General features: G+C 39.3%; 1 protein-coding gene across 1 annotated transcript in view; it reads left to right on the top strand.

Annotated features, from left to right (window-relative positions):
• Positions 1–13,187, top strand: part of hectd3 (HECT domain containing 3) — a 65,663-nt gene that overhangs the window by 4,175 nt on the left and 48,301 nt on the right. The window contains exons 4-7 of the mRNA XM_087990540.1: positions 6,794–6,886; positions 7,645–7,780; positions 8,691–8,806; positions 12,789–12,902. Coding sequence (XP_087846666.1) covers positions 6,794–6,886; positions 7,645–7,780; positions 8,691–8,806; positions 12,789–12,902 — 459 coding nt within the window. The remainder of the gene's footprint in view (positions 1–6,793; positions 6,887–7,644; positions 7,781–8,690; positions 8,807–12,788; positions 12,903–13,187) is intronic.

Here is a 13,187-nt window from a genome sequence, read left to right as displayed (position 1 = left end):
TTTATAAATGTTATGAGGGTTTCTGCCTCTACCATCCTTACGGACAGTGAATTCCAAATTCCCACCAGCTTTTGGATGAAAATGTTTTCCTCAAATCCCCTCTAAACCTAATGTTCCTTCCCTTCTGTCACCTTACTTCTATGCATCTAAAAGGAATGGCACCTTGGTTTGGAGGGAGGTTTTCTGTTATTGGACTAGAGAGGGAATGCCATGAATTGATCTGCTGATTGTAAGTTTAAGGAAATTGTTTGCTTATTTTTAGGTTGTGAATGATTTCCTGGAGGCCATGTAGATCATTGAGTGTAGGGACTATGAGTATGTAAGATGTGGACAGCTATAGATTATAGAGAACATGACACTTGCTGGGTGAACAAGAAATACTCAATTTGAAGGTGATAAAGGAATGAATATGGTTTCAGCAAAAGATTGGTTGTGGTAGGATCTTTTGTTATTACAGAGGTAGAGAAGCTGGTCTTTGAGCTGGAGAAATATGGGATTCGAAGCTTAGCTCTGGGTTGAATAGAATGCCAGAAATGTGAGGCACTGAATCCCACGACATCCTAACTGAGACATGAGTAAGTCAAGCTGAGGCTTTAATTATTGTTCTCTTGTTATTCACACTTAAGAGCTTATGTTCTGGTTGTAGTTCCAAGAATGCAGCCAACATCTCATTGAAGATTTTCTATATGAGCCAAAATATTGAGGAAGGCTGTTTGAACACTGGGGCAAACATGACAGCTGAATCCAATCCTGTCCTTCACTCGTACATTGTAGTTCCCTGAATTGTTCTTGTGAAGCTGAAACACTGACCAAATCTTTTGGCCTGACTAACCCAGATACACTGGGCCAATAGTAACGCCATACTCCTTCCTTGAGCTGAGTGAATGATGCGTGAAAAAGTAACCCCTCAGGCCCTTTTTCAAATCTTTCCCCTCTCACCTTAAATCTATATCCTCTGGTTTTGGGCACCCCCACCTGAGGAAATAGATCTTGGCTATTCAGCCTATCCATGGTCCTCACAATTTTATGAACCTCTAAGACTCAGCATCTGATACTCCAAGAAAAAAAGCCCAGTCTATCCAGCTTCTTTTCTATAACTCCAATTCTCCAACTCCAACAACATTCTTGTAGACCTTTTCTGCACCCTGAAGTTTCACAACATCCTTCTCATAGGCAACCAGAATTGTATGCAGTATTCTAAAAGTTGCCTTACCGATGTGCAGTACAGCTGCAACATGACGTCCCAATTTTCATTCTCAAAGTTCTAACCAAAAAAGACAAGTATGCCAAATGACTTCGTCCCCAAAGAATTGATTCTTCTGCTCCTTGGATGCTGCCTGACCAACTGTACTTTCCCAGCACCACACTCTTCGACTCTGATCTCCAGCATCTGCAGTCCTCACTTTCTCCCAGCCTTCTTCACCATCCAGTCTACCTGAGACTCTACTTTGAAGGAACTGTGCGCCTACACCCTTAGGCCTCTGTTTGCCAATACTCCTCAGGGCACAACTATTAATTGTATGAGTCCTGGCCTTGTTTGCCTTACACTTCACATGGATCTAAATTAAATTCCATCTGCCATCCTCAGCCATTGGCCTATCTGATCAAGGTCCCATTCTACTCTGAGATAAGCATCTTCACTCTTCACTACACATCTATTTTGATGTCATCTGCAAATGTACTAGCCATTCCTCCTATATTCACATCCAAATCATTTATATAAATGACAAAAATCAGTGGACCCAGCATTGACCCTTGTGGCACACCACTGGTACAGGCCTCCAGTCTGAAAAGCAACGCTTACACCACCCTCTGTCACCTACCTTCAAGCTAACTTTGTATTGGCTAGCTTCTCCGGATCCCATGTTATCTAATCTTACTAACAAGTCTACCATATAGAGCCTTGTTGAAAACTTTGCTGAAGTCCATATCGACAAACATCTACCGCTCTGCCTTCTTCAATCTCCTTTGTCACCTCTTCAAAAAAAAGGTCAGTCAAGTTAGTGAGACACAGTTTCCCTTGCACAAAACCATGTTGACTATCTTTAATTTGTTCTTCCCTTTCCAAATGGATCCTGTCCCTCAGAGTCCCTTTCAACAACTTGCCCACGATTGACATAAGGCTTATTAGTCTATTGCTCCCTAGCTTTTTCTCACAGCCTTTCTTAATTATTAGCACCATATCAACCACCCTACAGTCTGCTGGTACCTTACCTGTCGCTGTCAGTGATATAAATTTCTCAGGTGCCCAACAACGGTTTCCCACACAGTTCTAGGATGCACCTGATCAGATTCCAGGTATTTATCTCCCTTTTGCATTTTAAGGCCTTTAGCACCTTCTCTTCTGTCGTATGAACTCTTTTCAAGACATCACTATTTATTTCCCCAGTACCCTAGCTTCCATGTCCATATCCATAGACACACAATATTTGTTTAGTATTTCACTCATCTCCTGTGTTTCCACACATAGACGGCCATGTTGAGTTTTAAGGAGCCTTATTCTCTCCATAGCTACTCTTTTGCCCTTTATTTATATAATTTCTTTGGATTCTCCTTAGCTCTATTTGCCAAAGCTATCTCATGTCCCCTTTTTGCCCTCCTGATTTCCCTCTTAAGTATACTCCTACTGCACATCTGCTCCCCGAGGGATTCACTCAATATCAGCTGTTGACACCTGACATATTCTCCTTTTTTCTTGACCGGAGCCTCAATTTCTCTAATCATCCAGCATTCCAATCACCTACCAGCCTTGCCCTTCACACTGACTGGAAAATACAGTCTCTGAATTCCCATTCTCTCACTTTTAAAGGTCCCCACTTCCCAATCATTCCTTTACCTGCAAATAGCCTCCCCCAATCAACTTTTGAAAATTCCTTTCCAATTCGATCAAAATTGGCCTTACTCAAGTTTAGAACTTTAATTTTTTCATCAGTTCTATCCTTTTTCATAGCCATTTTAAAACTAATAGAATTATAATCACTGGCAGTAAAGTGCTCCCCCACTGACACCTCAGTCATTTGCCGTGCCTTATTTTCCAACAGAAGGTCAAGTATCAAGTATTGCTCTTTCTCCCACAATTTGAATAAGAAAGTTTTCTTGTACGCACTTAAAAAAAATTGTCCCCATTCAACCCCTTAACACAATGATAGTAACACTGTATACTTGGAAAGTTAAAACCCCCTACCATTATTCTTACAGATATCTGAGATCTTACACATTTCTTTCTCAATTTCCCACTGACTTTTGGGGTACTTGCAATACAGGGTGATTATTCCTTTTTTATTTATCAGTTCAACTCAATATAACTTCACTTAATGATCTCACAAGAGATCACAGCCAAAATGTTATCCCTAACTAAAAACGTCACTCCTACTGCTCGCTTTCCTCCCTTTCTAAATTTCCTATAGCATCCATACCCTGGAACATTAATCTGTCAATCCCTGAATTGTGTTTCTGTAATAGCTCTGATAACCCAGTCCCAAATTCCCAAACATGCTCTGAGTTCCTCTGCCCTACTGATCAGGCCTCTTGATTAAAATAAATGCATTTATTTATCAATTTTACCTTGTTCTTTGCCAAGTTCTTGTCTGCCTTAACTATTAGACTTGCTGCACTTATTTAGTGTACCAGTCTCAGCTTTTTCTCTTCTGTCATTATTGTTTTGGTCCACTACCTGGCTACCTCTCCTACCATTCCTAGTGGTCAACCATCTATCTGACTGTATCTACGGTGTCTTTGCCTTCCTGAAACAGCTATCCATCTCACTCCCTTGCTCTGGTAAACTCCTCATTGCCTTTAACTGCTGCTGCAGCTGACCCATGTCATCCGATAGGATTCGCAACCAAACATACTTCCTGAAGACATAGTCTCCAGGAATATTCAGATTATTCCTGATCTCCCACATCAGATAGGAAGAGCACATCACCCTACCAAAAGGCATTGCTGCTGTTTAATAATCTACAGACCCAGAAATTACCTAAAAACAAATACAACACACTTTGCTCAAAAACACAGTGTTGGCACAGTCTTACTACTTAAACACCCTACTCTGGGATAATAAAATAAACCGATACAGTGGCTGAAGGTTTGACAAAAGGGGACACATTCCGATTGGCAAAAGAACCAGAGGCAACATGAAATACTTTACTACGCTGCAAGCAGTCAGGATTTGGAATGCATTGTCTTGATAGAACAATGGAACAGATTCAGTAGTAACCTTCTGAAGGGAATTTGGATAAGTACTTGGAGAAGAAAAAGCACTGGAATATAAGGACCAAGCAGGGAGCGGAATTAACAGGGTGGCTTGTCAAAAGAGTCAGTGTAGAATTAATGTGTTGTCGGACGTCTTTGCTGTACAACCCTATAATTCAATTAATCTGATCAATATGACTTAATTCTGTGACATCTCCTTCTTTAGGTAGAAAATGTTTTAAATGTGCATTAATGACAGGGTTTTTGCTAATTTTCTTTCTCAGTCTGCAGAAGGCAACAATGATCAATTGATACTCTGCTACCAATTAAATTGCTGCTCACCATCTCTGATGATACTCTCTTTTTCCTGTTTGAAACTACCAATGCCTCTTAAACAGTCCTCAATCTCTCTACACTTGCAAAGTACAAGTTTGCAAAGATTGAGGGGGCTAGAATATTTTTTCTTTGCGTTTTAGTTAAAAGATTTGAAAGGGGTTGGGATAGTGCTGTAAAGATAGTGTTCTATTCTGGCACTATCTAGTGTGGAAATCAGAAGTGAAGTCAGATGAGAAAGTTTACTTCGGGTGGGGATGACAGCACTTTAGTTGAGTAGTAAGGTCAAGATAAGCTTAGGGGCATGAGCAGAGGAGGTAAGAGAAATTAGTGAGTTATTGTAAGAGTGGGGGAAGGGAGATCCTTGAAGGAGGATTGGATCGATGGTCCACAGGCTACAAGGAATTCACCCAGCAGCTGAATGGTTGATCTTAAATTCAGTGACATAGAAGTTAATGAGCTCCTTCAACAGGTTGGTGGAGGTGCAGTTTACATGAACAATATGATCTTGGTAAACAATTGGTGTGTGAATTATGTCTCTTTGATAAATTGATAACAAATGATAACTTCATTTGCCCACCTTTTTTGACACCCTGTTTGAAAATTGACTTGCTTGATTCAGTCCAAAATGTGCAAAAGTAGGTCAGTTTGGTGACACCAAGCCCCAAAAGGTTCTTTAATGAACCATTACATTGAAGGCTTTAAAGATTTGTTTGGTTCTTTAGCAAATATTTAAGATTTAGTTTAACAAAAACCTTTATTTCAAGTTGCAGTCAGATTTTAGAAACATCCTTCTGCGTGTATTGGCTGAGGAACTCCTATTGGTTTTTACAAGTGTACTGCAAAACTATGACCAATGGTGAATAAAAATTTAAAGAACAATAGCTTATACATCATTTTTAATGTAAACTCATCAGAGTCTAATGACCAATCTGAGTGGCAGTTGTTATAAACATTCAGCCATTTGTTGTCAGTCAATTGCAGGCCATGTTAATACACCTGCTGACCAATTAAAACCCTGGAACCTGGTCATAGAAGGACACATGTTTACTGCCGAGCTTCTCTGGCATTTGCTTTGAAATTATTTCACATACAAATCCCATTAAGGCAGAGCATCTTTAAATGTCCCGTGAGAAATCCTTGTGAGCCCTGGAGACTTCGTGGCTTATCTGCTATCCCAGGTAATAAATGTTTTGTTTAGTGCTTAGTGATTTGATTAAGATTAGCTCTATCCTAGCCTTCAGTCTGTAAAATGATTCAATTTTTTGAAGGCTCATTATCAAATGGTAAGGCAGCTGAAGTGGCTGAATGGCCTACTCTTGCTCCTAATTTGCATGTTTGCATTCAAAGTAGTAATTAGACAATTTCTTGTTTAAATGCAAGCTCATATTGTGAAATTCAAAGATTAAGCAATTTCTATTGCAAAGTTAGAGGTGGTAAGTGTTAAGTGCCTTTGGGATGTTTTTGCTAGGTTAAAGGTGCTATGTAACTGCAAATTGTTGTTTGAATGTATGCTGTTCAACTTTGCAGCTATGCTTGTGTACTCTGCTTCTCTCTTTGGCAAATCCAACATAGAGTCATAGAGATGTACAGCATGGAAACAGACCCTTCGGTCCAACCCGTCCATGCCGACCAGATATCCCAACCCAATCTAGTCCCACCTGCCAGCACTTGGCCCATATCCCTCCAAACCTTTCCTATTCATATACCCATCCAAATGCCTCTTAAATGTTGCAATTGTACCAGCCTCCACCACTTCCTCTGGCAGCTCATTCCATACACGTATCACCCTCTGCATGAAAAAGTTTCCCCTTAGGTCTCTTTTATATCTTTCCCCTCTCACCCTAAACCTATGCCCTCTAGTTCTGGACTCCCTGACCCCAGGGAAAAGACTCTGCCTATTTTTCCTATCCATGCCCCTCATAATTTTGTAAACATATTCAGAGTATTTTCACTGTGTTGTACTGAAATCTCCAGTTTTATTGCTTTGTGCTGCTTATTTAAATGATATCCATGAAGAAAGTTCAGAACTTATTCACTTTGCAGAAATATTTGTTTTTTTTACCAATTTTTTTTTAACAACACAATTAGATGTAATGGCAATAATGAATGTGAAAATTTGTAGTTTTTTTAAAACAAATTTCCACCTAATACATGCACTCATATTGTTTTAAATTTGTCTTCTAATATATGGTGCAAAGATTTCTTTTATGCTTTCACAACTATTTAAAGTTTTATTCTGAATAGAGATTTTTATTTTCTGCTTTAGATGGGAACAGGTGGTTGATGCACAATATTCATTCTATTTGGGTGAAAAACCCAAGATCGCAGACAGAGATGATGCTGCAGTGGAAAGGCTGAGGTAACAACATAGTTTTTCAGTTTATTTGTGTCCCAATAAGTAATTTTTTTAAAAATTTGGCTTGTTATTTTGGTGCATTGTGGTAGAATGAGGATTGACCAGGATGCTGCCTACAGGGAAGAAAGAATCTCCCTATTCTGACTGTTGTGACACACCTTTTTAATAGTTTAGATGACTTGTGAAAAAGATGACAAAGTACCACAATATGAACAAACAGCTTGATTTCAAAACAATGCAAATTTACACAGTGAAAATTAAAATTCCTCAGTAGCGCATTAATTAATTTAATTGCACACAAGGCTACTTGTGACATAATCAGTTGCCACATTATTTCCTTTCACAAAACGAGCTGGCTGGCAGATGTCCTGCAGAAAGCTTCCACATGTTATTGTTTTGGATTGGAAGGCAAATAATCGATGGCCATAGAAAATCCAAGATTCTTTTGTTTAGTAAAGTACACCTGTGATATTTTTGTTTTTCTCTTTTTCTCAAATCTCTGCTATTGTCATGATACTGTCTCCGACCAGAAGAGTGGGTTGACTTCCATGCCTTTGCTGTTCTCCTTGGAAGACTCACAGGGGCAGCTTATTGTGTCACATCATTTTCACTATTTTTTTCTTTTTGCAGTAAATGGATGCAATCCTTTTGCTGCGCACCTACAACTGCAGTGTTGAGATTGGGAGCTCATTTTGATCAGAAATGTTTTTAGTATGAAATGTGATTATCCTGATGTTCTAATTGTGTATTACTGGATACAGGTATGTTCCTCCCACTTGGACATTTGAGTGTGACGAGGATTTGGTGCATTACTTCTATGATCGCATAGGAAAAGAAGATGAAATCTTGGGCAGTGTCAAACATCTAGTGGACAGCATTGATGCTTCATCTTTCTCGGTAACCTTTACTCAAAATTCTTCCTGTTGAAGAAGCCTTTTGCCACAAAAGTGAATGCTTTCTGTTATTGGTCAGTGCATTGAGTATAGAAGTTGGGAGGTCATTTGCAGCTGTTTAGGACATTGTTTAGGCCACTTTTGGAATACTGTGTGCAATTCTGGTCTCCCTCCAATCAGAACGGCGTTGTGAAGCTTGAGTGGGTTCAGAAAAGATTTATAAGGATGTTGCCAGGATTTGAGCTATATGGAGAGGCTGAATAGGCTGGGGCTGTTTTCCCTGGAGCTTTGGAAGCTGCAGGGTGACTTTATAAAGGTTTATAAAATCATGAGGGACATGGATTGGGTAAATAAACAAAGTCTTTACCTGGGGTGGGGGAGTCTAGAACTAGAGGACATAGGCTTCAGGTGAGAGGGGAAAAATTTAGAAGGGACCTGAGGGCCAGCATTTTAATGCAGAGGGTGAGGCGTGTATGGAATGACCTGCCAGAGGAAGTGGTGGCAACTGGTGCAATTACAGCATTTAAAAGGCATCTGGATGGGTCCATGAATAGGAAGGGTTTAAAGAGATGTGGGCCAAGTGCTGGCAAAATGGGACTAGATTAATTTAGGCTATCTGGTCGGCATGGACAAATTGGACCGAAAGGTCTGTTTCCGTGCAATACATTTCTATGACTCTACTGTTTAAGCATTAAGCTCAGTGTAGCTTGTCTGTGATTTGCATCCACTGAAATGTGAAAAAGTGATACAGACCTGTTTTAAATATGAATCAACTTTAAAAGTCAGTCTGTTTTCTTGAATTGAAAGCAGTGTTGTTTGAGCCAATAGATAACTGAAGAGTTTTGATATGTTTTGATGGAACATCCTTATTTCCAGAAGATGATTTTTGCATCCATCAATTTTATTTTTAACAGGATGAAGCCAATGTGTGGTGTTTGACTGATGGAGACAATGATACTTTCTGGGAGAGTGAGGGGAATCAGGGCCATCACTGGCTTCGATTATATATGAAGAAAGGCACTATAATAAAGTAAGATTTTTACTTTCTACTTAATCTTCTGGGAAGATGGTAGCATTATGGTAAAGTCGCTGGACAAGTTGTCTAGAGGCCTATACTAATGTTCTGGTGGCATTGGTTCAAAACTCATCAAGTCAGCTGGTGGAATTTAAGTTTAACTAATAAATCTTGAATTTTGAGTGTTTGAGAAAAGATTCATTTTGTCAAAGCTTTTCATGTTGCTGTCATCAGGCCAATTCATACAAATGTCAATTTAAGGGGAAAAACAGCAATTATTCTGCATGAGAATGCTGATTGGTTGGCAAATGGACTCTGGTCAAGGTATGAGAATAGAGAAATTATCACTTAGTAAACTGTCAGTTAATTGCCAGACTTTATTTGCAATTTAAATCAGGCAGGTCAACTCTGGTCAAGGCATTTCCCTGAGGAATGAACTAGCAAATAGCAGTCATCTATTTTGTTGAGTTGAAACAGATGCAGTGCCTGTACGTTGTCTCTCTCCGACTGCAAAGAATAGAGTCCTGATATGTAGCTTCCAGTACATGCAAATGCACCACACTGATGAGCCCAGTTAATAATCTTAAATTGATTGTCATCGTACTTCTCTGCATTTGCAATTAAAAGCTAGTCTCCATGATGGTAATTGTGAAAGTATCATTTATGGCTGTAAAATTCCATCCACTTAACATATTTCCTTCCCTAAAGGATATTAGTAATCTTTATCCAGTTGGATGTACATCTGACTGCAGACCTAAAGTAATGTCGTTAATTCTTGATTGTTTTCTCTCATGGCCGAGCAAGCCATTTCATTCCAGAGCAATTGGGGATGGGCAACAAATGGTGGCTTTGCCTGAAATGCCTACTTCGTGAAAGAGAAAAGAAAATGCTTTAAATGCTCTAAATTTAGGGCTAATTTATAGCCTGAGGAAAAGAGGGCTTGAATCTTAGGCTAGAGAGTTGTAATGAATCTATGATTGAAGTGTATGTTCCAGAGAATAAGGTTAGAGCTAAATTCTAATTCATATGAATATATTTTCAAGAGATCAAACATTGTTTTAATTAGTTTCTGTTTGCAATTACGCTTGCACTGCACCCAAGTTGGGAGGAAGGGCAAGTTTGGTCTTCCCAAGTCTCTCAGGATGCTATTCTGAAATGAGCTTAGAGAAAACTTTTATGTATTCCCCTTTTCCCCTTTTTTCATAACTTTTCTTTTGTTGTTTCTTTTTATTCACAGCAATAAATCAGGTCTTTAGGTCTGATCTGTTTATGATCTTGTTTATGCTGTACTCAAAACTTTTCTCATCTTCCTCATTTGTAACTTTTTCCTCCCTTCTCCCCTTACCTAATTTCCATTTTATAAATGCATGCTATACTGTACATCAGCTATTCCCTGTGATACAGTTCCATTCTCTAGGCAATTTTTTTTCTTGAGATGCCTATTTGATTTCTTTAAGACCATCTTTTTTAATGGTCCTTTATCTTGCTACCCCTCACGTATGCACACGTACATAAAAATAGGAAGTGTTTTCTCTGTATCTAATCGATGATGACCTTTCTAAATTTTAAATACCTCTGGTAGGCCATCCATACCTTCTCTTTTCAAGAAGAAAGAGAATGGGCTTGCTGTTGCTTTCCTGATTAACCTTGTAAATCTTTCACACATCTATTCTCATTATAATATTATAATAAATACTTTACACAAAGGTGTAGTCTAACCAAAGTTCATTAGAGGTTTGCCATAATGTGTCTACTTTTCAATTATAACCCTCTTGAAATAAACCTTCGTGTATTATTTGGTTTTCGTTAATGGCCTTGTTCTCTTATGTCACAACTTAGTGATTTGTATATTTTATGTTCTCCCTGTTCTTGGTTCTAAATTGTAAATTGTTAATATAAAAACAAATAACTCTGGTCCCAGCACAGAACCTTGTGGGACCAAATTTCATAACTTTTGCGACTATAAATAGCTATTACTTACCTCGCTTTCTGTTATAGAGTCATAGAGATGTACAACATGGAAACAACCCAATCTAGTCCCGCCTGCCAGCACCTGGCCCATATCCCTCCAAACCCTTCCTATTCATATACCCATCCAAATGCCTCTTAAATGTTGCATTTGTACCAGCCTCCACCACATCCTCTGGCAGCTCATTCCATACACGTACCACCCTCTACGTGAAAAAGTTTCCCCTTAGGTCTCTTTTATATCTTTCCCCTCTCACCCTAAACCTATGCCCTCTAGTTCTGGACTCCCTGACCCCAGGGAAAAGACTTTGTCTATTTATCCTATCCATGCCCCTTATAATTTTGTAAACCTCTATAAGGTCACCCCTCAGCCTCCAACGCTTCAGGGAAAACAGCCCCAGCCTGTTCAGCCTCTCCCTGTAGCTCAGATCCTCCAACCCTGGCAACATCCTTGTAAATCTTTTCTGAACCCTTTCAAGTTGCACAACATCTTTCCGATAGGAAGGAGATCAGAATTGCACGCAATATTCCAACAGTGGCCTAACTAATGTCCTGTACAGCCGCAACATGACCTCCCAACTCCTGTACTCAATACTCTGACCAATAAAGGAAAGCATACCAAACGCTTTCTTGACTATCCTATCTACCTGCGACTCCACTTTCAAGGAGCCATGAACCTGCACTCCAAGGTCTCTTTGTTCATCAATACTCCCTAGGACCTTATCATTAAGTGTATAAGTCCTGCTAAGATTTGCTTTCCCAAAATGCAGCACCTCTCATTTATCTGAATTAAACTCCATCCGCCACTTCTCAGCCCATTGGCCCATCTGGTCCAGATCATGTTGTAATCTGAGGTAACCCTCTTCGCTGTCCACTACACCTCCAATTTTGGTGTCATCTGCAAACTTACTAACTGTACCTCTCATGCTCGCATCCAAATCATTTATGTAAATGACAAAAAGTAGATGGCCCAGCACCGATCCTTGTGGCACTCCACTGGTCATAGGCCTCCAGTCTGAAAAACAACCCTCCACCACCACCCTCTGTCTTCTACCTTTGAGCCAGTTCTGTATCCAATAGGCTAGTGGTCCCTGTATTCCGTGAGATGAAACCATGCTAACCAGTTTCCCATGGGGAACCTTGTCGAATGCCTTACTGAAGTCCATATAGATCACATCAACTGCTCTGCCCTCATCAATCCCCTTTGCTCCTTCTTCAAAAAACTCAATCAAGTTTGTGAGACATGATTTCCCACGCACAAAACCATGTTGACTATCCCTAATCAGTCCTTGCCTTTCCAAATACATGTATATCCTGTCCCTCAGGATTCCCTCCAACAACTTGCCCACCACCGAGGTCAGGCTCACCGGTCTGTTGCAGTTATCTTGCGGTTATCCAGTCAACCATTTTGCTGACTTGCCTGTTGACTCTACATGCTCCAACTTTTGTTTTAATCTATTATGCAGAACCTTTGATCCTCTCATTTTCTTTCTGTGCTGTTTACTCACTCTTGCAAACACTTCTCTCTCCCACTCTTTCCCCATCCCACTTGATTCTTATACACTCTCTTCACTGTATGTTGAAAGGAATTTTGTATTGATGGAGGGAATCCATGACAGCATGAAGTCTTGCTCCATTGCATTCCACCACAAGTGAAAGCAAATGGTAACCAAAGTGATAATCCTTTTGTTCACCTCAGCCCTACCTTGGATTCTCCTATCATTAAATGAAGAGGAAGGAGTGTACAAATTGAAACATCCTTATTCAAGCTGCTCTCCTCAGTTTCTTTCTGAGGTGGCGAAAATGTATATCATGGAAAGACTTTAACAAGGAAAGGAAACCAAAAAAATCAAATTACTTTATCAGATACTGTTCATGTAAGCAAATTAGGCCCTATTTGAATATGCAGATGAGGTTAATTACAAAATATACACTTGTGAAATTCAATTATCCTGAACAGCTGGTACATGGATAAAGTACCAAGGGATTATTTTGCTATAATTAATTGAATACATCTTATTTTTCGTAGAAAGCTATTCATCTCTGTAGATGCAACAGATGATAACTACATGCCAAAAATAATTCACGTGTTTGGTGGTGATCGAGATAATTTAAAGAAGTTGAACGAAATCACAGTTGATGAGTAAGTATCAAAAAATACAGAGTAAGATAATATTTACCTGTCAAATTTGTTTTTTTAAAACTGACTATAGTAAACAAGAGCGCCCGAGAATCCCAGTTATAACATGAATGTCTTTGTATTTCAAGCCTGTTGCAATTATATTTACAATAATGTTTTGAATGTTATACTGGTAATCATCACCAGTGCTTGTGTGTTGTTGCTGTTACTTTGACCTGGGCTATTCCAGATAAATGTTTGTTTATTATTGTATTTCCTGTTCCCTTTCCATTCCCTTTGTAATTATTT

Source organism: Chiloscyllium plagiosum, unplaced genomic scaffold (genome assembly GCF_037043375.1).
Source record: "Chiloscyllium plagiosum isolate Xiang-an unplaced genomic scaffold, Cpla_swu_hap1 HiC_scaffold_9, whole genome shotgun sequence".
NCBI lineage: Eukaryota > Metazoa > Chordata > Chondrichthyes > Orectolobiformes > Hemiscylliidae > Chiloscyllium > Chiloscyllium plagiosum.
This window is presented reverse-complemented; position numbering and strand designations above follow the sequence as displayed.